Raw genomic sequence first — 27517 nt, 5'->3', positions numbered from 1 at the left:
GGGCTCAGGGGACGTGCCTGCTCTCAGGGGGCTGACACTTCCGAGGGGCGGTGGGTGCCTTCAGCCCCTCAGCTCAGCCCCGGTGCTGCTGTGTTGGGGTCCCCTTTAAGTTTCAAATCCTGCATCCCCCCCCTCCTACCCCTCACCCCCCAGTGCCGGGGCCCTCCACAGACAGGTCTGATTGATGACTCAGGGGGACTGTGGCTGCCGCAGGCCTATTTTATGATGTCATTAGGCAGCTTCGGCCGCGGGAAGGAATCCCTCCTGACATCATAAAGGACTTGATATTTCGCTAATGTTATCTTGGCGGCGTGTCGCCCTGACATTTTCTCTTTGCAGCACTCCCCCCAGGACCGGGAGTTGTCTAACTACAGCCTGGAAAAAATGCAAAACAGACAAATGCACCCTCGGGGGACAGCGGGAGAAAGCTAATAGACCAGTCCCCGAATCCCCACCCACGGAGGTGGTTTAGGTGGGAAGCATGATGTGTTTGTCAAGGGGGACCCAAGGCTGCCTTCCTACTGATTCTCTCCCGCCTTGGGCCGCCTCTGCTCAGCCGGCGGGGAGGAAGTCAGGTGCTGATGTTCCAGAACAAGCTCTGCCACCCAGAGGCTATGTGACTTGGGCTAAGCCCTTACCCTCCCGCACCTCATTTGCCCCATCCACGCCGCAGGGGTGTGGCCCAGATAATTTCAGACTGCGTGAGGCTCTGCTGAGGGCCCTGAAGCTGTTGGGGACGGCCAAAGTGCCACAGAGGTAAGGAGGGACCCCATCCTAGGCTCCGAACTGAAACTCTAGACAGCTGCGGGGAGGCTGGGTGAGATGGTTTTCACGTCCCCACGCCCAGGAATGGTTCTGGGGGGACAGACTCAGAATAGCAAGACATCTCCCCAGCCCTGATCCCAGGATCTTCAAAAGACCAAGAGCAGGGGGCGCCTGGGTGGGTCAGTCAGTTAAGTGTCCGACTTCAACTCAGGTCATGATCTCGTGGTTCGTGAGTTCGAGCCCCGCATGGGGCTCCACCACACTGTCAGGGGGATTCTCTGCTCCTCCCCCACTTGGTGTGGCACGCGTGTCCTCTCTCTCTCTCTCTCTCTCTCTCTCTCAAGATAAATAAATTAAAAAAATAAAGACTAAGAGCAGCTGCTGGTTCCGAGGAAAAATTAGTGACACTGATGCAGATCCCTAGTGCGGGCCTGGCGAACAGAAGTCAGCAGAGAGTGCCCACCATCCCATTCCCAGGTAGCAGGTGGCTCGGAGCTTGGTAAAGGAGAAAGACCCGGCAGCCATGGGCCCCTCCTAGATCCACCTCCAAAAGGACCTCGGGCTAAATCTGCCAAAATCTTCTCCCACCCGAGAAGCGATCACCCACCACAGCCTGATCCCAGAACCCCTGGCAGATGAGCCTCCAGCTTGCCATCCCCGGGAGGTAGGGGAGCTCCCTCCTTTCCCCCCAGGCAGCCCAGCATGTCCCCCTCCCTGTGGCTTCCTCCCGAAGGGTCCACACTCTGCCTTCTGAGTACGGTGGGAGAGGGCTGCTCCCCTCCCTCCTCCCAGGACAGTCAGCCAAGAGGCGCACCAACAGCTTTCCCCAGCCCCGCCCTCCCAGCGTGCAGGAGGAGAAGCCAGGGTTTGTACCCTTTTTAAAGCACGGAGTCTTTGTCTTCAAAGAGCACAACTGGGGGCGCCTGGGTGGCGCAGTCGGTTAAATGTCCGACTTCAGCCAGGTCACGATCTCGCGGTCCGTGAGTTCAAGCCCCGCGTCGGGCTCTGGGCTGATGGCTCAGAGCCTGGAGCCTGTTTCCGATTCTGTGTCTCCCTCTCTCTCTGCCCCTCGCCCGTTCATGCTCTGTCTCTCTCTGTCCCAAAAATAAATAAACGTTGAAAAAAAATTTTTTTTTAAAAAACAAAGAGCACAACTGGCCATTTCAACCTGGGGTCCATGGTGACAAGTGCAGCTCAATAGAATGAGTTTCTGCTGTTTGAGAAGGTTCCATGGGCTTCACCAGACTGCTAAAGAAGTCCATGGCATTTGAAAAAAACAAACAAACAAACAAAAAGTTAGGAAGTCTGTTCCAGAATCCAGACAAGGCCACTTTTAGCCATGAAGGTGCTGTGTGGAGAGATCATTCTGGCCTGGGTGCGTCTCCCACCCCTGGAGAAGCCCTCCCCCCCCATCCCAACCTTTGAAGAAACTACTTAAGGAAAGATGGGTAAGATCGAGACCCACTCCCAAGTCTGACCTTCCCATCGTGTTTTTTCTGTGCTCTGAGGTGACTCTACCACCAGACTCCCAGACTCCTGGATCTGAGCAGACACTGATGGCACTACTGAGGGCTAAGCACGTTCGAGAGGGGCCGGCAAAGAGGGACTGAACCCAATCCCGGCTTCCAGAAGTTCCCACCAGGTAAGGTAGGCGCGCTGCAGCCACGCCCTGCTGCCTGCCCTTCCCTAGCACAGCAAAGGCTTCCTACTTGCTCAGCTCTGCCAATGCTGCTCCCTGAGCCTGAGTGCCTGTCCCATGCCCTTCTAGTAGCTAACACTCCCTCAGCCTTCCAGTGCCTGGTGGGACTACCCACCTTAGGCGGAGTGCCCTCTTCCCATGGAGAGACCCAGCTGAGTGTGAGTCTCCAAGAAGGACCACCTTGGCCTTGGATGCTCTTGTAGCTGTGGTGCATGGATATAAAAGAGAATGCCAGGGAGGGCAGCCCTGACCTCTGGCTGGCCCACAAGGACCATGCTGACTCTCAGGCTGGTTCAAGAATCAGCATTTGGGCACGTCCTCCTGAGCTGGCTGCCCCCAAGCAGGAGGCCCATGGGACAGGTTTCCTCCCAAGGGCCCCCACTGCCTTGCTAAGGCAGTCATTCTGAAGCAACGCCCCTCCAGAGCTGGCAGACAATGACAACCCCTGATTGCCCAAGCCGGTAGATGGCTACGTGACACTCTCCATTATGATGAGCTGTTCATTCATTCAGCAGAAATGTATTGAGTGCCCATTACTTGCCAGGTATTATTTGGATGGTGGAAACAAAGGCAAAAATCCCTGTGCTCAAAGAGCTTACATTCTCTTGGGAAGACAAGCAACATAGAAAATAAATAAGTAAAAAGTATAATACGATATTGCTGAGTGTGTTAAGAGCCATAGATAAAACTAAGTCAGAAAGAACAGGGTGTTCCTCCCAGAGAAGGTAGCTTTTTGTTCTGTTTCGTTTACTTAAGTAATCTCTACACCCGAGGTGGAGCTCGAACTCACAACCCTAGGACCAAGAGTCATATGATCTTCCGGCTGAGCCAGCCAGGCGCCCCAGAGAAGGTAACGTTTGAATACAGACCTGAAGGGGATGACAGAGGGAGCCATGAGGAGATCTGGGGGAAGAGCATTCCGGCAAAGGACACAGCGCACGCAAAGGCATTCCTGAGGCAGGAATGTGGCCGGTACATTTGGGGAACCAGGTGGGTAGTGTGGTTGGAGGGAAGTGAAAGGGGGGAGATAGCGACAATGGCAGGTGGGGAGATTGAGCACGTGGGACCCTGAGGCTGCTGTGATGACCTCGGCTTAACACCACGTTGAGACGGGCCACAGTGAAGTTTCTGAGCAGACGAGTGACGTGCTGTGACTTGAATGTTAACAGGATCGCTGTGTCGCAGCATAGGGAATAGACAGCTCGGGAGAGGGGACGGATGGCGGTGCTCAGCCATGACAGTGCAGGTGGAGGGAGGTGGTTGAGTTTGGGGTGTGTTCTTGAAGGGGAACGACTACGTGCCAGGCGTTGCTTCTGGTCCTGGCGTTATCTTCTGTCATCCTCGCGACCACCCTGTGAAGCAGGTCCTTGATCCCCATTGTAGAAAAGGACAGAAAAGGAAACTGAGGTTCAGAAAGGTCACACAGCCAGTGAGTCAACCCAGGCTTCTCCAAGCCTGAAGCCCGAGTTCTTCACACTCCGCTCCGGCGCCTGCCTGGGCAGGATTCCAACAAGGAGGATATCTAGCCACAGACTCCCAGAAATGGGGAACTAAGTCAGGACACTTACCCGCTGAGAAATGTCCCTAAAATGCCATCTTAACCATGCTTTCTCTTTCCATTAAAGCTCAAATGATACTTATTGGTCTTAAGTGCTTTTATTTTCACTTACACAGTTTCCAACTTTTAATCAATCTTTTTTATTTTAAATTCCATCCAAAACCATCAGTGAAGGGAGAAGACTGTAAGGGGAGGGGAGCCATCGGATGATTGCAAGATAGGAGCTGAGGCACTGGAATCATCCATCACGCTCGTGTTCCAGCACGGCTGTGGGCCAGGCCGTGGGCCAGGGAGCCTGGGGCAGACGGGGATGGCGGCCCCAGTCCCTGGGGGAGCAGCCCGCACAGGAGGGGAACCGTATCCAGGCGAGGCTGCCTGGGAATGACCCAAGGAACTGAGCAGGGAGGTCCAACCGGGGAAGGCTGGAATCCAAACACAGCCAGGAGGAGAGGAGTCCCAAGTCCAATCCCCGAAAAGGTCCAGCGATGCCAGAGGGACCGTCGACAGGCAAACAGTTGAGCTGGAGCACTCATGCTCCAAAGCCCAAGCCGGCAGATCTTCCGGCAGGTGGTGGGGCCGCCCTTTTGCAGGTGGGAAGTCCGGGAGGGCTGCCGCAAAGGGAAGGAGAAAAAGTCATGAGTTGTTGCTCTCACTGCTGCTGGGGCCGATGATTAATATGCAGCGGGGGGGTGGGGGGGGCAGGCAACAACTTCCATTTTAAAAAGCCCGACGCCTGTGTGGCTCTGGGGCTGAGCCCACATGGGAGATGGACATAGGGAGCCCCTCTCTAGAGGCCGAAGTGGGCTTCTAAGACTCATCTGTCACCTCCACAGCAGCCTGGGCCAGCCAGGTCCCTTCGAGTGAATTGCAAGGAAAGGAAGGAGGAGAGGAGAGAAAAATGGAGAGGACAAAAGGGAGCTATGGCAGTCACAGAGAAGAGTCCATCCTGCTCACCTTGATACAGCCATGCCTGCATTCGGAGGTAGATACCAACACCCTCCCAGGGAGACATGCACACCCAGAAATGGACCAGCACATGGGCACAGCCACAGAGGCACTCGCGAGTGCAGGTACAGGGCGGGTTTACAGACACTGACACAGAGAGGCACAGGGCACTAGACAGGACACACACGCTGAACAGCGATGCCCATGGATACTGACGGAGGTGGGCACGCGTGCACCAATACGGATGCACCAGTGTGCACACGCCTGTACGGATACTGAAAGATACATACAAATGGACACCCACACATTCGGGTAGAAACGTACAGACAGACACACACGGATGCTGACGTGTACATGCAAGAAGCTCACCTGGACACAGAGGTGCAGGCCAGGCACGCACACACAGGTACACGCGGACACACGGACACACCTTGACGCACAGATGTGCACAACTACATAGATCACGCCTATTCTTACACTGCTAGGTGATGCATCTATGCCCATTTATAAGAACACACGCGGGGCGCCTGGGTGGCTCAGTCGGTGGAGCAGCTGACTTCAGCTCAGGTCACGATCTCGCGGTTCATGAGTTCGAGCCCCGCGTCGGGCTCTGTGCTGACGGCTCAGAGCCTGGAGCCTGCTTCGGATTCTGTGTCTCCCTCTCTCTCTCTGCCCCTTCCCACTCACGCTCTGTCTCTGTCTCTCTCTCCCTCTTTCTCTCTCAAAAATAAATACACATTAAGAGATTTATAAGAACACACGTTCGCAGATGTATCCTGAGACGCATGCACACGCACAAAGGCACGTTCAAGGCCGTGCTCGGGAGCTGCCAACAGCCAGGACACGCACACAGCTGGGCTCTGTGCTGCACTCAGGCCCCGGCTCTCAGCACCCCCAAGCCGGCCCCCTTCAAGCCAGGTGCTCTCCTGACCTTCTCCTGCCAGCCGCCCGGCTCTGGCTGGCTCCCTGGTCCTCGGGCCCTCCCACCATCTCTCGTCCGCCCACTGGCCCTGGGCCAGGCCCTGGGCTCCAGGATGGCAATTGCCCCATTCTCCCAGGTGCCGACTCAGCCAAACTTCACACCCAGAAGTGGAGCCAGGCCAGCGGGGCTTGTTGCAGCCTGCTTGGGGCATCAGCGCGGGGGAGGCAGGAGGGAGCCAAGATCCTGTGGTGGCAGAGAGAAGAGCAGCCCCAGCCGCCCGTGCGGGCCTGCCTGGTAAGGCTGCTGGCTTCCTCTTCTCCGAGTCATCCACCCTCCGCTGGCCTTGGGCTCCCCGCCTCTGTAATGGGACAGCACGCCCGTCCCACTGAAGTGTCAATTAAGGGTCCACATCACCTCCCGGATGAAAGAAAGCTTTTGCCTCCTCACAATAGCTCTGAGACCCAGGCTGTATTGTGCCTGGGTTAGACCAGGTAGCGGAGCTCCGGAAGGGGACGTCACTTACTCAAGGGAGCAGACAGGACCGGAACCCGGGTGCCTGCTCCGAACTCCACGGCTTTCCTGGGCGGTAAATATGTAGCACGTGACTGCCAGAGCCCAATGACTTGCCCGTGGCAGACATCATTAATCGATCACAGTCTCTCTCCTGGGGAATCCAGACTTGGCCTCGACATCCTTCTCAACGCACCGCTCCAGGCAGACGATCGTAATTGGCCAGAGTTGGCACCCAGGATGAAACTCACTGCCACACTGTCGCTACATCTCATTCATCTAATTCAGAGGGTGGATGTGACGATTACATGAAATCAAGGGCAGAATACTTTGGAAGAACACAAGTGATGCGCCTATCAGAGGCATTTTAGTACAGTTTCCAGAGGCTATTGCCATCCAAGTCCCCCCAAAGTCTCACGACACTGGGGTGGAGGTTTAGGGGCAAGACAGCCACTGCCGTTGCTGTTTCACAGAGGGAGACACTGAGGTCCCGGTGAGTGTGTCCAGGGTCACACAGCTAACACCCAGAGTGGGACTGTGATTCAAGCAACAACCCGTGTTTCAGTGCTCTTTGACCGTCCATGGCCCCAGCCAGACGGGACAGGCCAGAGTGTGTGGGCCTGGGGGAGCCAGGGATGGAGGGGGGCAGGAGAGGCCAGTCTCCTCCCAGCAGAAAGGAATCGACCCTACAACTAATTGGTTCAGAGTGCTTCTTTTGACCCTAATTAGCTATTTGTCATGTCTCCATTTGCATACCAGAAAAGATGCAAATTTGCATATTTGTAAATGAGGCTGAGCCTGGATGTGGGTTCTGGAAGAGCTTGGCGGTTGCTGGCAGGCAGGGAGGCAGCTGGCTCTTGCCACTGAAGCATGGGCCGTGGAACGAGGAGATTTGGAAGACAGCTCCTTGGCTTGGGGCTGCAAGGTGCTCTCAGAGGAGGTCAGACAAGATGGCCCGCTTCGCTCCCTCCCTCGGGGCTAAGTGGATGGGCAGGGAGAATGGGTGAGCCTAACGCTATTTTGATTAGATGAAACAAGGAGGGGGGAATATAAAGTAATTTCAGGACGCTCTGTGCTGGGAAGCCTTCTGTTCCCGTCCTTGGATAGAATCTGTAACACTTGCAAAGTGGGGGGGTGGGGGGGGGGACATCTCCCTCCACCTCGCTAGAGGATGAGGTTTGGGAGAGAATGGAGGTCAGGGGGAATCATTCTCTCCCTCTCTCTCTCTTTCTCTCTCTCTCTCCTCCAGACTCTCATGCACACATACACTTGTACACACATCTTACAGTTCACTAGCACATGCACACATACACACTACACAGACAAGCCTCTGCACCCCCCCTCCCCAGGAGCACCTTGACACACAACACCCCAGACCCACAACGATACATACGCAACTCTAACTGGAGAGGCGCATTCGCACATGCAGACATTCCCAGACTTCCCGCCACATACACATTCACGCCCTTACACATACAGACACACACTCAAACACTCGAACATAGATGTAGGCATACAGACTCACTTAAGCTGTGCGTAAATATTTACATACACACACACACGCGCGCACACACACACACACACAAGACATACACGAGAACATCCTTGCTAAGACCAAATTCCCTGGCAAATTCTGGAAATTCTGAGCCCTTTGCCAGAGTTTCTGGTGCCTCTATGGGAAGAGACAAAAGAAAGTAGGTAGCCACCCTTCCCAGGGAAGGAGCAGGTGTAACCCCAGAGAACGGGGACCCCAAGTAGGGACTGGTTCTTCCTCTAGGAAAGAAATGACTAGCAAATGCCCCAGTGCCTTCTGGGGTTTTGTCTAGGGCTTGGAGCAGGGTCTGAGTGGGCCTTGACAAGCGGGAGAGCACAGTAGGGAGGCCGAGGGAGCGTTCATCTATCGCTGGGGTCTGCCATGCACTGGGCAGGAAGGCACCAGTGTCTCCGACGTCCACGTTGACCTCGGCAGCCAGCGCGGAACGAGGTGGCACAGAGCTGCCGCACCTTCGGGCATGCAGGCACCAAGATGCCAAGTTCAAAGGGAGCCCCAGATCCGTAAGGCTTCCCAGGCTGTGGGGCCTGGGGGCTGGACACTGGGACCAGGAAGCCCAGGGTCAGGGACCAAATGCTTCCACTGTTCCCATCCCCGGCATCTCCTCCCCAGTGCCTGCACCCCAAAAGGCAAGCTAAATAGCTCCGTATTTGTAAATTAAATATAGCTGTACTCCAGCTTTCCAAAGAGCTGGGAAGGAGAGAAGGAGAAAGAAAAAGAGAGAGAGGAAGAGCAGAAAAGCTGCCGCCCTCAGGAAAGTCTGGCTGGTACAGATTGCCTGAGTCATGAATATTCATCTGGCGAATGAGGAGAGCGAGAGTCTGCATAACAGCTCCACCCACCCAACTGAAAGAAATGTCACCGCCTTTGCCAATAAAGTGCCAAAGGAAGCCGGTGGAGGCTGCCAGCCAGACGGTGCCAAACTGCTGACTTCCACTCCCAGGCGTGGAGAAAGCACATTGTTTCCGGCCCAAGGAGCCGCCACTCGGGGCTGGGGGGAACAGAGCTGGCGGCTCAGAGAGAACCAGGAAGAAAAGTTACACCCGCCACCCACGGGAAGCCTGGCGGGCAGCGCGCCTGGGCCACAGCCTTCCCCAGGGTCCCTCCAAAGAGGGGATCGATCCGACCGTTCGAGGGTGTCCTCTCTGGCCGACCACCGAGGGCCCAGCTCCCAGCTGAGAGAGCTCCCTGCTTCGCACATCCTTGAAGGTGTCTCCCAGACGGTCTTCACGAATCCTGGATGGTTACTAGAGACCAGAGGCTGGGGGGAGGGGGGCAAAACAGGTGTTACTTTGGGACCCAGAAGTCTACGGTCGCCGTGGCCCCGTTTTGCCGAAGGGTACCCCCCAGATGCGGGCGACTTCCCTCTCTGGGTCAATCCTATTGCCTCTTCTTCCAGGAGATTTTCTCTGACCCCTTTCTCTAAGACAGAGTCTGGTTCTCGGTCCCAGGCACCCACCTTCCCGGGCCTGAAAGCTTGCCTTGATCCGGTTTTGTTCCCGCCTGTGGCTGTTTCCTACCCCCGGGCTGTGGGCTCCGGGGGCAGGGACTGTGGCCTCAGCGTGCCAGCCCAGCACAAGATTCCGAGAAGGCATCTTGAGTAGTTGGTGACACAGGGGCGTCTACGCCCGTCCATTCCTGTCCCCATGCCTGTACCTGGCCCTGGGTCCTTCCTGTTGCCCTGCACGTGCTGGTCAGGTCCCCAGGAGGTCAGGCATCCTGTCCCAGAAGCTCAGTGGGATCGGGACAGGCACTGAGTGGCCGGCCTCCCGTCCCCAGGCCCCTGCTCCCCGTGAAGAGGGCTGAGAGCGGCCAGCGCCCCTCAGCACCCCATCCTCGTGGTGGCGCCCGTCCCGTGGTGTCACAAACCCGCCCGCCTGCCCGCCGGTCTACCACAGCTGGCTCCCTCCAGTAATTACCTAAATGAATGGAATAAGCAGAACTGGAGAGAGGATGTTCTCTTAGTGCAGAGAAGCAATTAGGGCTGTGGGCGTCTCCAGCTGCTGCTCCTGTTATGTAAAGTTTGGGATGTGTATTTGGGACTTAATGAGGATATTTATGTGTTCACATCTTACCTTCACAGACTGCTCATTTCAAGTATCCCAAAGTACTCTTGGGCCGAGTACGAAGCAGTACAAGCCAAGCGACAGGCTCTAAGGGAGGAGTACCACCTCTCGGTAGCCAAAGAGACCCTCTCTCAGGGTTCACGGACTCCCAGAAATCAAGGGTGACACCCACCTGGAGCCTGGCTCTGCTCAAGGCCTCCGGGGACGGAAAGTCCTTTACTGCCTGGGTGGCTCAGTCAGTTAAACATCTGACGTCGGCTCAGGTCGTGATCTCGCGATTTGTGAGTTCAAGCCCCCACGTCGGGCTCCGTGCTGACAGCTCGGAGCCTGGAGCCCGCTTCGGATTCTGTGTCTCCCTCTCCCTGTGCTCCTCCCCTGCTCGCGCTCTGTCTCTCTCTCTTTCTAAAAAATAAGTAAGCAGTAAAAAATGTTTTTAATTAAAAAAAATAAAACAAAATATCAGCAATTGTTGCAAAGTTCTTCCTTGAACTGAGCCAAAGTCTGCCTCTTTGCAACATCCCTGAATTGGCCCAAACATTGCCCGTGGCACCACGCAAGACATGTCACTGCATCTGTCCGAGGTCAGCCACTAACCTTGCAGAAGGTAAATTTCAATTTTGCAATTGAAAAAGTTTCTGTGGTCAAATAAGTTTGGAAAACTTCTGCATCCGTTTCTTGGCTGCAGGACTTCTCTGAGCCTTTACTGTGCTCACAGGCACCCAGCTGAGGGTGCTGCATTTCATGAAATGTATTTGCTCACAGAAGCCTTTTTTTTTTTTTTTTTTTTTTTTTTTTTTTTTTTTTTTGTGGAACAACCTCCAGAAACCAGGGCTCTAAAAGCACATTTTAGGAAACACCGCTTCAGAATGTTAAAAGCAAACACTTAATTCCTTGGCCTGAGCTCCTTCAACATTTCTCCTCCACTGGGCGTGATGCCTGGGCCTCTCCCCATTCTGGACCTTTGCTGTCAGTGAGCTCTGCCATATGCCTGTGTTCCTCCACTGCTCCAGACAAGCTCTGGTCAGGGATGGTCCAGAAGAGCCTTTCCCTCCAGTATCCAGGACCCCATGTTCTCACTGATGCAATCAAAATACCATCGGGAGGATGGCAGCTGAATCCCACTGAGTGTCTTTCCTGAAAGTTCCTCCAGCAAGCCACAACTGAATCTCAGTTCCTTATTCGGCTCTCAGACCCTGCAGTGGGAGCCCACAGGCAGACTCCCCTTAGGCCAGGTGTCCAGACAATGAGTCCCTGCTTTGCCTTCCCTGGATGGCAAAATGGTGAGCCATGGTGAGCCCCCAATATCTGTGTACCAGCTAGTAATTTACACGCAGCCGGGCTTTTTCACAGCATCACACAAAGCATGCATCTAGTCACCGCACACTCACAGACAGAGCACTCTAATCACCCTGGGCTCCAGACCCAGAAGTCTTCTGGGGCTGAAGCCACAGCCCACACCTGCACTGGGGGCCTCTGGCTCCACCAGGCCTCTCCCCTGCACCTTCAATCACGGCCTCCATGCCTGCCTTCCCATCATCCTTCAAGTATGTGTTCAAGCCCAGGCATGGAAAAGAGGCTCCTCTCACCGGCCAAGTCCAATAGATTCTGGTGGCTCCCTGGTCTGGCTGTTGGGAAAAAGGTGTTGAAGCTTCCCCAGGTTGCGCAGAATGTCTAGAGACGCCTGCCAGTGTTGGGGAGTGGGCAGGGTGGTGCCCATGCCAGTTAATGCCACCCCCCAAGCAAGGCTCAGTCCCTTTCCCTCAAAACTACTCCCCCAAGCTACAACCCTCCTTTCTCCCTTAACAAACACCCAATTCCCACACACACCCACACATGGCCCCATTCCCCCACCCAAACCGCTCCCTCCAAGGTCACCAACAGACTCCTATTTGTCAAGTCCCGTACCCTCTCCCTGGTGTCCGTGCCTTTGCTGCATTAGATATGGTTGACCTTTCTCTGGAAATTCACCCCCGCCCTATGGAATTCCAAGACAAGCTATGCACCCCCCCCCGCCCCCCGTGGTTCCTTGCCTTTCTGATCATTAATGCAGTTTCTTCCATCATGTAAATGTGGCCATGTTCCAGGGCCCGATTTCCAGCCTTCTCTTGCTCCTACACCCCCTCCCTCCGAGATCTCATCCACAGCTTGGTCCTTGGGAAAAGCCCTCTGTGCCCCTCAAGTGTGCCCCTAGGATCAGCCTCCTAAGAGCCGTCCTGCTGCCTACAGGCCACAGCAACAAGCCAAAGCTCCGAAATCCCAGCACTTCCTCTCTCCTCCAGAATCAGCTCCCACTCCAGGTTCTCCACAATGCATAATCCTCCCAGGCTCAAGGATCAAATTCTTGGCAGCATCTTGACTCTTTATCTGCATCCATTAAATCACGATGTGCCGAGTACTCTTATTTAATATTTATCTAATTTCCAAAATAAAAATAGCTTTATTATTTATTCTGATTGAAGAACATGATATATCCTCAGTATAAAAAAAAATTTAAAAAAATCAAACCAATACTTAAAAGTAGGAAGAAGAAAGTAAAAATCACTCAAAATCCTACCACCCAGATATAACCACTCCAGCATTTTGGTGAACAGCCTTCCAGACATATCTCTATGCATATATACACATAGAGATCTATGTATATAATTTATAGACGAGGGATTGTATTATACATACTGTTCTCACTGACACCTGCTTTTCTCTCTCAACAATATGTCATAGACATCTTTCTATGTCAATAAATAGAGCTCTACAAAATTATTTTAATTACTTCATAGTATTCCATTGTATGTATGTATCATACTTTATTTAGCTGGGTCTCTATTGATCCTTTAGAACGTTGTCAAGATTTTACTCTCATAAATAATATTGTGGTAAATATCCATGTACATATCTCTTTGCTTATTCTTTGTAATTATCTCCTTAGGATAAAATCGTACAAAGGAAATTGCTGCAAGAGTGCACTATTTCCAATTTTGCCACTCTGTCCTTCTGAAAACGTACAATGTACTTCCCATCAACAGTGTCCTAGCATATCTTTCCACCCCCTCACTAGCCCCAGGTTTTAACGTTTGGTCAAATCAACAGATGGCAAAAGACATTCATTTTTACTGGCATTGTTTAAATTATTAATGAAAGTAAATGAGTATCTTTTCTTCTTTTTTTGTCATTTGTAATTATTTTCTTTGTGAATTGCCTGTTCGTGTCTTTTGCCCATTTTTCTAATGAGATATTTATCTTTTTCTTAATGGATGGTTTAAGAGTTCTTTGCACATTTGAGAATCAGATTAAACAATTATCTATCATATACACTTTCCCTTTTCTCCTTTACTATTTTTTTAATGTTTTTATTTATTTTTGAGACAGAGAGGGACAGAGCATGAGCAGGGGAGGGGCAGAGAGAGAGGGAGACACAGAATCTGAAGCAGGCTCCAGGCTCCAAGCTGTCAGCACAGAGCCTGACATGGGGCTCAAACTCACAGACTGTGAGATCATTACCTGAGCGGAAGTCGGACGCTCAACCCACTGAGCCACCCAGGCTCCCCTCTCCTTTACTATTAATGGTCTTAAACTTTTCATCTTCATATATTCAAATGTATCAATCTTTTCTTTTATGATTCCTGGATATCCCATCATGCTTAGAAGGAACATCACCACGATAAGATGACCAAAATAGTCATTCATATTTATTCATTCGTATTCATGAAGACTCTGTAGTCTTCATGCCTTGGTCTTATTGGAGAAAGACAGAAAACCAGCTTGTGTTGTAATGGCTGGCCCATGCCAACACCATTTATAAACCAGCCCATATTTTCCCAACTCAACAGAAATGCCATTTTATCGTATACAAAATTCCCTTAAATACTTGGATCCATTTCCAGACCCTCTATTCTATCCTGGTGATCTGCTATTCTTACATAAGAATTTTAATTATTGTCCCTTTATAAAACATTTTAATATCTGAGAGGGTAAGTATTCATCATTTTTCTTTTTCAGAATTTCCCTTAGCTACTCTATTTTTTTTTTTTACTCCTCCAGATTAGCTTTATAATTTTTTTTTTTTGTCAAATTTTTTAAAAATCCTGTTGCAGTATTAATTGGAGTATCTTCATTTTTGTACACTCCCTTAAGGAGCACGAACAAACTTAAAGCATTAAATCTTTTCACCCAAGACCTGGGGACATGCCATATTTATCCGAGTCTCTTTTCTATCAGGCAAGTTTTCTGGTTTTCTTCCTGTAAATCCCACATGTTTCTAATAAAGTTTATTTCCAGGCATTTTGTGTTACTATTTTCTTCTTGACAGTGTAAATGAGGCCTTTTACTTTACCTTCTAGGTAGTCATTTTATAAATAGAAAAGCTATTTGTTTTTATATGTTGTTTTGTTACTGGCCATTTTACCAAACTTTACTTTTTCCAGTTGTTTTCATGAAACTGTCTTGAATTTTTATAGATAAATAATAATCATATCTGCTAGATATGATTATTGGCTCTCCTTTTCTAATATGTATCTCTTTTTATTTCTTGTCTAATTACAATGCCTAGCACCTTAGGAAAAGTGTTTTTGTTTTTTTTTTTAATTTTATTTAGTTTGAGAGAGAGCACAAGCAGGGGAAGAGGAGAGAGAGTGGGGGAGAAAGAATTCCAAGCAGGCTCTGTGCTGTCAGTGTAGAGCCTGATGAGGGGCTCAAACTCATGAATCGCAAGATCATGACTTGAGCTGAAATCAGACGCTTAACCAACTGGCCACCCAGGCACCCCTAGGAAAAGTGGGTTTTTAAAATTTTTTTATTAAGAAAAAAATGTTTTAATGTTTATTTATTTTTGAGAGAGAGAGAGTGCGAGCAAGAGAGGGGTGAGAGAGAGGAAGACACAGAATCTGAAGCAGGCTCCAGGCTCTGAGCTGTCAGCACAGAGCCTGACTTGGGGCTCCAACCCACAAGTGGGGAGATCATGACCTGAGCCAAAGTCAGATGCCCACCCGACTCAGCCACTCAGGTGCCGCAAAAGTGATTTTTAAAATACTGATAACAACAGCTGCCCTGGTCTAGTTTCTGACTTTAATGAGAACATATCTAGGGGGTCACCAGCCTAATGTCTCCCATGCATCCCTTTCTGTGACCACTATCCTGGTTTGGCTTGTATTAATTTGTCACCTGTGTCATCACAAATGTGAATAAGGTACAGACTTTGAAGTCAGATGACCTGTATTCGGGTCCTGATTGTCATTTAGTAACTATACGGTCTTGTCAAGTTATTGAAGATTATTGAAACAAAAAAAAAAAAGAAAGAAAAGAGAGAGAGAGAGAGAAAGAAAAAAAAAAGAAGAGAAAAGAAAAAAAGGAAAGGAAGGGAAAGGAAAAGAAAGGGAAAGAAAAGAAAAGAAATGAAAAGAAAAAAGAAAGGAAAGGAAAGGAAAAGAAAAGAAAAGAAAAGAAAAGAAAAAAGAAAGGAAAGGAAAGGAAAGGAAAGGAAAAGAAAAGAAAAGAAAAGAAAAAAGAAAAGAAGAGAAAAGAAAAAAGAAAGGAAAGGAAAAGAAAAGAAAAGAAAAGAAAAGAAAAGAAAAAAGAAAAGAAAGGAAGGGAAAGGAAAAGAAAAGAAAGAAAAGAAGAGAAAAGAAAAAAAGGAAAGGAAAGGAAAGGAAAGGAAAGGAAGGGAAAGGAAAAGAAAAGAAAGGGAAAGAAATGAAAAGAAAAAAGAAAGGAAAGGAAAGGAAAGGAAAGGAAAGGAAAGGAAAGGAAAGGAAAGGAAAGGAAAAGAAAAAAGAAAAAAAAGAAAAGAAGAGAAAAGAAAAGAGGAGTTATTATAAGGACTAAGTGAGATAATCCACACACTGGGTGCAGTATCAGTAAATGATCATGTTCTTAGGTCTTAGCCCCCAACTTCTCCTTCCAGTCCCATCTACATCCTACTCTTAGGTTGACCTTCTCAAATCCCACTCGGCTCACAGCACCCTACCATGCCCTCACTAGCTCACAGGTCTTGAAATATCCCCCACTGCCTACAGAATGAAGGCCCAGATTCTTATACTTGTGTCTGAGATCTTCCATTATTCAACTCCAAACTTTCTTCCAGCCTTATTACCTGTGGCCTCCTGCCACCCCTGCTCATCACACACCCCTCCCAACCCTTTCCTCCAGCCTAGATGTTCTCCTCACTAATGGCTGCCTGATACCAAGTAGGTCCTCACTCTCCACTCAGATCCCTGTATCAGATTTTAGCTCTAAATAATGCAAAATTAAAATCTAAGTGGGCTTTTAAAAGTAAATTCATCAGCTCACTTAATAGAAAGTCCAGATGCAACAGGCTTCAGGCACAGTTTGATCAGGGCTGGGACAGAATTCTCCTGTGATGTTCCGGGCTCTTCCCACATCCATATGTTTACAGTAATCTCCGGTTGTGTTCCCAGTCACCAGATGCCTGCCAGGAATTAGATCCACAAGCTACCTCATTCAAATCCAGATAGAGAGACTGGATGTCTTTCTCCAGTCATCTAACAAAAAAATTCTGGCCTTCTGTCTCACTGGGCCAATCTAAACCAATTCCTGTGACTGGGGAAATGTGTGTATTGATTGGTTTAGAACCAATCCATGTGTCAAAAATGGGTCTTGGGGAGAAGGACTATGTTGACTGGCGAAGTCAATCAGGACTCCACTCCAAAGCCACATACGCCATGGGAGATGGATGGGGGGTTGACAATTTTAATTGCACTATAACCTCTTCCACATCACTCTCCTGGGACTTAGCCTTCCTTTAAGGCCCAAGTCAAGCTCCAGAGTTCTGATAATGGACCCACTCTCTTTTAACTCCCAGAGTCCCTACTCTCTGCTCAACATATGGTAAGCACGGCCGTATATAATTTGTTTATATAGTCATTTGTCTATTCTTCCCAGCTGATTAATAAAGTCTACAAAACGCTAGCAAGCTAGCCCTTTTGACCTTCACAACAATCCACTGAGACTCAGAGAGGTTAAGTGACTTGCCCTGTGTCACACAGCCAGAGATGACATTGCCCCCAAAGGCCACTGCAATGAGCTCGCACTCTCTCATTCTCTCTCTCTCTCTCTCTCTCGCTCGCTTGCTCGCTTGCTCTCTCACGGGTACACACCCCACAGTTTCTCCTCCAACCACCAACTCAGGCCTGACCCGAAGATGCAGAAACCTACCCCTCCCCCTCCCAGCACCACCTTCTTTTTCCCACTCCGCCTCAATTTCTAGAGCTCTCAGACTTCCTCCAAAGAGTACAGAGAAAGTTTTCCTGCCAGACAGCAGTTTCTAAGATTTGTGTGACAAGGCCAGGTACAATTCAAATGACTCTGGGTGATTTAATCTGCTTGGGGCTGGGGTGGTAAATCAGCGCAGCCCAGGCTGCCACAGCCGCCCCAGAAACCCACGAGCCGAGCTGCTGGTAGGCGGTTATATCTGCAGATCTGCAGGTGACGGTCTGGAAGCGTGAACCTCGGCCTGGGGAGTTCCCCTCCGCTGCACTCGGAATGCATTTGGAGGGTCCTACGGCCCGCAGCCACTGCGGGCCTACGCGTTCCACCAGGAAATAGCTTTCCCAAGGATGCAGCCCTGATTCCGCCTCCCCGCTGCCCCCCGTGCCCCCCTGCCGGCTGTCAGAGCGCCCCCACCCCCCACCCCGAGTCCACACTGGACTTTTCAGGGAAGGAGACCAGCGTCGGTCAAGCTCCCACTGAAACTGCCGCCTCGCTGCCAGGGCCTCGTGCACCCACACACACCCATTACCTCATTCCATCTGCACAACAACTTAATGAGGGAGGCATGTCTGTCCTCAGTTTACAGGTGACTTAATTGAGGTTCAGAGCGATTAAATAACTCGCCCAGGGTTATTACACAGCTAGCAGGGGGCAGAGCCAAGATTCAAATCCAGATTCATAAGACTCCAAACTCCTCATCCTGTTGGATCCACCCCTCTGCCGAGGCCAGAGGGAGCAAGTAGAGGGCAGCTGTCGCTGGAACCACGTCGTTTGAGGAGAGAGAAGGAGTCGTCCCTGGCTGAAAGGGAGGTGATGCTCTGAGTGAATGGAACAATCGCTTTGCCCCTACAAGAGAGATGTCTGAGGAGAAGGCAGTCACGTTTGTGAGGCTCCTACTGTGTGCCAAGCAGGTGTGCCTACACGGGGGCCGTGCACCAGGTGCTCAACATCCTGCATCCTGCCCGTGAGTCCTTAAGCAGTGGGATGCTGACAGATATTTACCAACTAGCAGTCTGGAAGAAAGAAAGAGACCCGGCTTGTCGCAGCAGCCAATTTCCATGGTCTAAATATTCCCACCGTGGCTGACTTCGAGCTACCAATGGGACGTCACTGACCACAGAGTTGAGAAGAGATGCCTTCGGTCGGTTCTGGAAGCCAGTAGGAACCCACTCCAGCACACCACCGCCTGTAAGGGAGGCTTGATTAAACCCACTCGACAGGTGAGGCCATGCAAAAAGGCACTCAGGGCCGAAATCCATTTCTATGCAACTTTCTACATTCACATGGCCTGCATAGCCCCATATTCCCTGAACCAGAAGCAACGCAGGGAGCCACGACCACTGGTCTCTACTCTCTGAAGGTGGAAAAGTCCCGCGAGGTCCCGAAGGGCAGAAGAAGACCAAAAATCCGGCAGGCTGAAATTCAGCATGAGGAAGAACTTTCTGAGTGCCCCTCTAGACTGACAGCTTCGGGAAGGCAGCAGCCAGCCGTGCCTGGCACACAGTGAATGCTCAATGGCGAATGAATGAAGAAAGGAGTGATCAATTGAATGAAAAAGTCATGACATACGTGTTCCATTGATTCTTCACACTCACCAAACCCAAAACTGAATTCATCTTCTTCCCCCCCCAAATCTATCCCTCCCCCAGTGTTTCCATCTCAGTAAGGACCACGGAGCCAGAAACCTGGGGTCCTTCTGCCTCACTCCTCACGTGCAGTCAATCAACAAATCCTATCCCCCCCACTTCCCGGTTCCTCCTGAACGGATGTTGTCCTCAACATGCCCACTCTGCTCCCACGGCTCAGACCATCACCGTCTCTCCCTAAGTGGACACGCGGCGCCCTAACTGCCCTCCCGGCACTCACCCTGGCCTGTATCGACTCCCAGCCCCCGTCAAACGCATCATCAAACCTGCCCACGTGATCTGTCAAAGTTGCCCCTCTGCGCAGGTCCTTCCCACTCCTTCGATGGCTCCCCACTACCCAGAGGATAGAACAGAAGCCCCTTGGTCCTCCACGGTCTGGCCTCACCTCCCTCTCCTGTTTGACCCCTTACCTCTTGGCCCACCGCATGTTGGTGCAGAATGCATGTAAAACACCGCCAGACCCCTCGGTGTCCTCTGCATGTCATCCAGGCCTCTGGAGGTCCCTCCCTCTCCCACCTCCCTTCCCTTCACCTCGAAAACTCGCTGCAGACTGAAGTAAGATGATCTAGAAGGTGATTTCTGGGGGCCTCTTAGACTAATATTTCATGATGATTCTAATGCCAAGTCCTTAATTCAAGGCCTTCTGGATTTTACAGTCACCTTCTGTCTTCATGGGACGCTGCAAGGGTCTGTAGGGGCTCTCAAGTTCAATTCCACCATTTTAACGGACAAAAAATCTGAGGCCGAGAGAGGAAAAGGGATTTTCCCAAGACCACACAGCAAGTGAGCAGTGGCAGTTCCAGGACAAGAACCAGGCACCCGCCTCGCAGTCCAAGACTCTTTCTTGGCATCACACTCTCCACCCTGATCCCGATTCCAACACAACCATCCTGACGACCCCACCCTGATTCACCTCTTCACACCCAAGCCAGATTAGCACCTTTCCTGCCTTTGCTCAAGGCCATTCTCTCACCTCCATTCAACTTCCAGAGGGCCACCTCCAGGAAACCTATCCTGGTTATCAAGCCAACCCCATCCACACCCCACACCTTTCCCCCAACCCCCTGTATCTGTCAGAACCCAGCAACTAAGGTTTGGCTCACTCACAGCAATCAGTGTCTTGTGCCCTCTCGCCAGGTAGGACACCCACTCTTCAGGGCTGGCCAACATCTCATCTTTCTCCTCTTCCTCCTTCTGCATCCGCCAGCTGGATATACAACTGCTCAGGGTGACAAAGGATAGCGCAAAAGAGCATGGCATCTGAGGTCAGGCACATGCAAGGTCAGATCCCAGTTCTGTATATCCCCGACTGGTTAACCTTAACCCATGTGAGCCTCCGAGCCCTGCTTCGGGTGAGCTTGAGCCCTGATTCAGGTAAAACACAAACCCCGGGTGAGCCCTGCTTCTCTCTCTCTCTCTCTCTCTCTCTCTCTCTCTCTCTCTCTCTCTCTGCCCCGCACTCACTTGTGCCCTCTCTCTCTCTCACACTCCCTCTCTCAAAAAAAAAAAAAAAAATACATCTGAGCCTCAACCTTCCTTATCCATAAAATGGGCCCTATCCCCCAGGGTTCCTCGGAGGACTGAATGACATCACCCAGGTTACAGGTCTAGCATTTATTTAGTGGGCTCTTGACAAATGAGAGCTCCCCTCCCCATTTCTTTCTCAGTAAATCCCCAAGACACTTGAGGGGGGAAAAAAAAGCTCTTCTGGGCTGGGAGGTGGGCAGACTCCTGGACATTTTCTCTCGCTCGCATTTTCAACGGGCTACGAGCAGCCTGTGCGCAGAAACGTGGGGCGTCTCCAACCCCCTTCCCCACCCCCAACAATCTGCTTTAACCTTCCTGTCTCCAGTGCCTTGTTTATTTTAATATCACTCGTTTCGCTTTTCTGTTCGTGCAAAAAAAAAAAAAAAAAAAAAAAAAAATTTTTTTTTTTTTTTTGTAAAAACAGATTTAAAAGGAAAAGAAGCATTTAATGAGTAAAACTGTCTGCAGCCCTGTTTCTTTCTCAGGAAAAAGTGGCTGTGATCCTGGCATGAGAGAGGAAAACTGAACAGCTTCCCTTCACTGCAGCTGGCAGGAGCAGTGCGTTTCAGAGTGGAACAGAACCTCCAAATTAAACAGTACGTCTCCCAGCCAGGCGCTTCCTGTGCCGAATTCAGCTTGGCAGGTGACACCCCAGCTCAAGCAGGGATCCAGCCCCGACATGAGCAACTTACAAGGCCCTCTGTTCCTGCCCGCCTCCAGCACAGAAGGACCCAACGCTGCCAGGCCCTGGAGAAGCACTGACCTCCGGGATAAGGCTCTGAGAGGAGAAGGACATAGCTGGAAAGGGAGTGGACCCACCTGGCCAGTGGCCACGGGGACCAGGACCCCTCCCAGTTCCTCAGCATTCAGGGACCAGCACATTCCTCTGCCCAGAGAGCATAAAGACCAGATCCAGAACTTTCTGTTCAAGCAGAAGTTCAGAAAATCTGCTACTTCCCCACCTCCAAAGGTGGCATTTTGGAAGGCTGCTCTGGATGGAATCCAAGGGCCAAACTCCAGAAGGGCTCTGCCTACCTCAACCGCACCCCCCCCCCCTGCAAAAAAAAGATGAAGGACAGAAAATCACACATGACCTTCAAATATGCACAGTAGAGACTGCCCCAGGGCAGAAAGCAGGCTGGGCCAGGACAGTGGTCCCCCTCCCTTGTTCCAAACTCCATACCTTTCTTGATGTAGCCTAGTGACACATACTGAACTCACTGGCCCTTGAACTCCTAAATCCCTTTCTCATTTTTTCCAGTAGTCAAGACAGGCCCCAGCCTTTACTGTCCCTGGGATATTTCATCATGCCAAACCCACCTGACCACTCCAGCCTGTTGAAATCTTTCAGGATCCTGACTTTGCTATCTGAGCTCTGCTCTGTCCTTTTTCTCTGTTCTATCACCTCTTGCTGTTACAGGCCCGTACCCTTTATACCTCGTTTTGGGTCTGTGGCATATATTGGTCAGAACAGGGTAGAAGGCAGAGCCCCACGGCTACCTCTAAAGACCCACGCAGACTGACCTGGTTCCGACTCTATGAACATTCTGTGGCGGTCTTTCAGCCAGACGGGAGCCCCCTCGATGCCCTCCCAGCCAGCCATCATGTCCTAGAGAGCATGACAGACCCTATCCAGTGTTTTAGGAGGTGGCGCGATATGACCCGAAGGGCCAGACAGATTCAGGCTTGAATCCCAGCGCCCTCAGTCTTGGGAATGCCATTCAACTTCCCGGAGCCTCAATCTCCCATCTGTAAAATGGATACTGTCACATCCAGAGCACAACTTGTGAAGATTAAGATCATATATGTGAAGTATCCAACTCACGACAGGCACGCAATAAATAACAGATTCCCCCAATCGCTAAGCTGTCCGGAATCTGAAAGATTCACCTGATCTTGCTGAGCCCATGTTGGCTCCGGGGATGACTACCTTCTTTTCTTTTCTTTTTTGAAATGCTTGTTTTTATTTATTTTGAGAGAGGGAGAGAGCGCAAGCAGGGGAGGGGCAGAGAGAAAGGGAGAGAGAGAGAATCCCAAGCAGGCTCCAAACTGAGTTCGCGGGGCTCGAACTCACGGACCGTGAGATCATGACCTGAGCCAAAATTAAGAGCCGGGCGCTTAACCGACTGAGCCACCAGCTGCCCCTTCTTTTCTAATCACAGACGTCACCATCCATACGAGGCCCTCGTATTAATCTGAGATCAGCCAAAGCCCTGGGTCTTTTTGAGGTGAACTCCTGTCAAAGCAGTCTTCCCTTCCTGGATCTGTGCAGTCGTTTAAATAAAATAGCAACGGTCATAATGACAGCTTAATCCTTCCAGTCCCACTATGAAAAAAAAAGTAGCGGGGCGCCTGCACAGCTCAGTCAGTTGAGGGTCCAACTCTTGATTTCAGCTCAGGTCATGATCCCACGGTCGTGAGATTGAGCCCCACACTGGCCTCCATGCTGAGTGTGGACCCTGCTTGTGATTCTCTCTTTCTCTCTCTCTCTCTCTCTGCCCCTCTGCCCCACTCCCACTCTCACACTAAAAAAAGAAAGAAAGAAAGAAAGAAAGAAAGAAAGAAAGAAAGAAAGAAAGAAAGAAAGAAAGAAAGAAAGAAAGAAAAGTATCTCCATTTACCTATGAGGAAACTGAGGCTCAGAGAGGTTAAGTGACCTTTCCAAAGTCACACAGCTGGAAAGCGTGAAAGCTACACACAGTTCTGTCTGACCCCAAACACCATGCTCTCAATATTAGACAATTTTTCCTAAATGTAGGCCTTAAGGGGATACTTTGTCTCCAGCCCTAGTGCACTTGTCTTTTTGGGTCTTGGCATGGAGGTCACTTGGTTGAGCGCCTTTGGGTCCCGATGCTGTCATCCGCAGGGGTGGCCATGCCTCACCCCCACCTCCCAGCAGCTCTGTAGTCACCACCTTCACATAAAAGGGAATGAACTGGGGCACCAAAGCCCATTGCTTTGGGTTCCTTGTCTTGGCCCTAGAGGCTGACCTCCACATGGGCATCCTAAGCTCTTGACTCCTGGGCCCTTGACCACCACCCCCCATAGCCTAAGCACAAGGCCAGCCCGGCCCCTCTTCCTCAGCCCTTCACCCGGGCCCAGCCACCTGCTGCCCAGCCCTGACACCTCTGAACTGACCACTGCCCAAGGGGTACCGCCAGGCCCCTCCTCCCAACCACACGTCCAGATTATCCAGATGCTGAGTCCAGCCACCCAGCACGGCTGTCCTCCAGTACTGACTACCGGCCTTCACCCCCCTGACTCCTCCCAGCCCAGGGGGCAGACTGGCTACAGGGTGCGGGGATTCCCTAAGTTTGGGGCATGGTCTGCCCATGGGGAAAGGAGAGAGTGGGCCGAGGGAGCTCCCAGAGCTAGGGCTCAGGCCCATGGCCACCAATGGGGCAGCGTGTCAAGGAAAGGACTCCTGGAGATTCCAGGGGAAGCCATCCTGGGCCTGTTGGCAGACCCTTGACGATGTCCAGTTAGGACGCCCAGATCCTAGAGCCTCTATCAGAGAACTGCTCCCCAGGCCCCAGAGGACAGAGCTCTGGAGCAAACCCACCCACCTCCCAAACACAGTCAGTCACCCCCACAAGCAAAAACACTGCCCCTTGGGGCGCCCGGGTGGCTCAATCAGTTAAGCATCCAACTCTCGATTCCGGCTCAGGTCACCATCTCGCAGTTCGTGAGTTCAAGCCCCACGATGGGCTCCATGCTGCCAATAGAGAGCCTGCTTGGGATTCTCTCTCTCTCTCTCTCTCTCTCTCTCTCTCTCTCTCTGCCCCTCCTCCCCCAAAATAAATAAATAAACAACAACAACAACAAAAAACCCCACAGCCCCTTGACACTCACATCCTGCAAGCACTTACTTTACAAGCCCACTCACAACACATACTCACAAATCCACTCGGGCAGAAGTGCAGCCAATCACTCAGCAAACACTGACGAAACACCTGCCACACGCCAGGCGCTCTCCTGGGCGCGTGGGATACACCCGTGGCCAAACCAGACAAAGGTCCCGCCCTTGCAAGGTCTCTCGTTCTCACTGGAACACCAACAGTAAAAAACAAGCTTAAATGAATAAATCATTTAGTGTATTGGAAGGCGATAAGGGCGAAAGAGAAATTAAAATCAGACAAGGGGAATCTGGGTGCCTCGGAGGAGGCAGGCAGCAATTTTAAGTAGGGTGGTCAGGGCCTCATTAAAAAAGTGACACTTGAGGGGGGCACCTGGCTGGCTCAGTCAGAGAAGCGTGTGACACTTGATCTCAGGGTCAGGAGTTCAAGCCCCACGTGGGATGTGGAGATTACTTAAATAAATAAAACTTTTTTGCAAAAAGTGACACTTAGGGCGCCCGGGTGGCTCCGTCAGTTAAGCGTCTGACTCCAGCTCAGCTCATGATCTCACAGTTTGTGGGTTCGGGCCCCACGTCGGGCTCTGTGCTGACCGCTCAGAGCCTGGAGCCTGCCTCGGATTCTGTGTCTCCCTCTCTCTCTCTGCCCCTCTTCTGCTCACGCTCTGTCTCTCTCTCAAAAATAAATAAACATTAAAAAAATTTTTTTTAAACAGTGACACTTGAGTGCTCCATAGCCACATCTGTGTGGCCAGTGCCTCCTGCATCGGACAACATAGTTCTAGACGTTTCCATCAACATGAATTCCCACAGTCGGGTAGATATTCTCTGTCTCAAATCCCAGAAGACCTACTTAAGCTACCAGGAACCTGGGCCACTCCCGACAAGAAGGTTGATAAATGTCACCAAGCTAGTGGGAATGACCACAGGACCCCACTGCCTCCTCCAGCTAATGCCTTCTCCCGTTTCCTCCACATACTACCTAAACCACTGTCTTTACCTTACCCTCACCTCCCTCCTCCCTCTTCCCTCCTCCCTCCCATACCCTGAAATCTGCCCCTCCGTCCTCAGAGCTCCGTCAGAAAAGCTGCTCCTGGGAAGGTACACAGCACTCTCTTTCTTAAAAAGTATCTTTCCCGGGGCGCCTGGGGGGCTCAGTCAGTTGAGCATCTGACTCTTGATTTTGGCTCAGGTCATGATCTCACAGTTCATGAGTTCGAGCCCTGCATCGGGCTCTGTGCTGACAGTGCGGAGCCTGCTTGGGATTGTGTGTGGGTCTCCCTCTCTCTCTCTCTCTGCCTCCCCCCTCAAATTAAATAAATAAACATTTAAAAAAAAGTACCTTTCCCTCTTGCCTGGCTTTCCACACTTGATCTGCCCCTCGCCGATGTCAACTTCTACTGGCCCACATACAGGACTTCATGATTAACAGCATTTTCGAGAAAGGAAGGCAAGTGACCCGTAAGAGAACACCTGAGGGAGCTGATAAGGTTGTTCATTCATTCATTTGTTCACTCAATGAATATGCACTGAAGTTTCACGAGGCCACCTGCGCCAGAGATGGTTCTAACGGGGGATACACGCGTGAGCACAGCAGCTAAAAGTCCGATCCTCGTGGGGTTTACGTTCCGCCAGGGAGACGGAAACCATACACAACATAAATAAGCAAAAGTACAGTGGCGTTCAGGGGCGACCAGTGTTATGGAGAAGATTAAGGCAGAAAAGGAGTAGGAGGGGTGCAATTTAAACCAAGGATGTCCTCGCTCTCACAGATACTTTCACTAAGTGAAACATACACACAGATCGTTTCTCAAACTCACCACACACACACACACACACACACACACCCAAGTCCAGCTTACTCAGAGAAACACGCCCTCACGTTCTCACAGACAGACTAGAAAGTCAGAACTGGCTGGACCCTTGGAGGCCAGAAGGAAGACCAGAGAGGGGCGCCAGCTTGCCCGAGGCCAACAGCGGGCCAGCGGCAGCGTGGGTGTGATTTTCCAACGCACCGCACCCTCCCCTGCCCGTAGGCCGCCAACCTCAGCGTGCAACAAAGGTTCCCACGCTTGTCAACACCCACAGATGGGCACGCGGACTCGTGCACAGGGACACACGTGCAGACAAGCACACTCACACAAAAACAACGAACCTCCTTCCCCTCTTCCAGGCAGCACGGTGGGGCGAGATTTGGACAGCGTCTTCCGGTCTCGGCCTTGCCTGTCCTCCTCACCCTCTCCCACCCACCCCGTGCACGCTAGCCGTTCCGGCCTCCTGCCCTAACCGGGGGCCGCGGGTCCCCCCCGGATGGCATGCGTGTCATACAAATGCATCACATGTGAATGTGTACACGTGTGGTTTGCAACGGGGTGGACACATCTGTAAGCGCTCATGCACGGGGGCTCCGCAATGTGGGAGCACCTCTACGTGTGCGTGGAGGCACAGGTCTGCGCACACGTGTGTGCACGCTCCCGGGAAGACGGAGAAATTTATCATCTAAATCTCGCTTCTCCAGGGGATGAAAGCAAAGCAAAGTTCAGGTTTAAATCACAGCACCACGGGCAGGAGGGGTTCCCTTGCCTTACATGATTATCTGCGTGCGGTGTGCAGCCGAACGGGCTCGCAGGCAGGAGGCAGCGAGCAACCCGTCAGCGGGGAGTCATTTGTTGTCTCCAGGCCCTTGGGGACCTGCCGTGGCTGCTCCTGGAGCGGGAGACCCGAGTGTAGCAGCAATGAGCACCAGCCGGTCCCGGGCGCTGGGGGATGGGGGAGGACGGGGCTGGCAGCCAGCTCAGGCTTCCCTGTGCGACAGAAAAGCAGAGGGTGACCAGGCGGGAACCTCCAGGCCAGAGAGAAGCCCGGGGAACTTCTTGGCCTGGACGGAGAGAGAGTCCAGGCTAAAGGGCAGCCCCCAGCCTGCCAAGCTGTCCGCTGGCCAGGAAAACACCATCGGGGCTCCAGGAAGTCACAGCCTGACGCAGTTTGCCTGACTCTTTTCTCCTGGGTCTACACCTCCTGCCCATCTCCATCTCTGTCCCTCTCTCTTTGTTTCTGTGTGATCGCTCTTTGTCTCTCCCTCTCTCTCTGTCTCTGGGATTCTTTGATCTCTCCAGGCTTCTCTCTCCATCTGTCTATCCCTCTATCAGCTCGAACCTCAAGGCTTTCCTCTGCTGACCCCTGTCACCTGTGGCCGTGCTTGTGACACACTGCACACCTCCCAGAGCATGCCATCCCATTCGAGCCTCCCCTCATT

The 27517-nt window shown here is 51.5% G+C and overlaps 1 protein-coding gene, 1 long non-coding RNA gene and 1 other non-coding gene across 3 annotated transcripts in view; 1 reads left to right on the top strand and 2 right to left on the bottom strand.

Moving 5' to 3' along the window:
- Positions 1–325: 325 nt before the first annotated feature.
- LOC109502244 lies at positions 326–4100 on the top strand. The gene is made up of 4 exons (XR_006584178.1): positions 326–756; positions 2274–2407; positions 3238–3454; positions 3848–4100. It is a non-coding gene; the product is annotated as an uncharacterized LOC109502244 (long non-coding RNA).
- A 4-nt stretch (positions 4101–4104) lies between these two features.
- LOC109502243 (translation initiation factor IF-2-like) overlaps positions 4105–27517 on the bottom strand; it is a 68690-nt gene continuing 45277 nt past the window's right edge. The window contains exon 3 of the mRNA XM_045033593.1: positions 4105–4630. Coding sequence (XP_044889528.1) covers positions 4188–4630 — 443 coding nt within the window. The 3' untranslated portion in view covers positions 4105–4187. The remainder of the gene's footprint in view (positions 4631–27517) is intronic.
- LOC111561628 lies at positions 10368–26836 on the bottom strand. Its single transcript, XR_006584179.1, has 4 exons — positions 25604–26836; positions 24308–24453; positions 19989–20100; positions 10368–10419 (listed from the first exon to the last, which is right to left on the bottom strand). It is a non-coding gene; the product is annotated as an uncharacterized LOC111561628 (transcript).

Source organism: Felis catus, chromosome C1 (assembly GCF_018350175.1).
Source record: "Felis catus isolate Fca126 chromosome C1, F.catus_Fca126_mat1.0, whole genome shotgun sequence".
In the NCBI taxonomy this organism is placed as follows: Eukaryota; Metazoa; Chordata; class Mammalia; order Carnivora; family Felidae; genus Felis; species Felis catus.
This window is presented reverse-complemented; position numbering and strand designations above follow the sequence as displayed.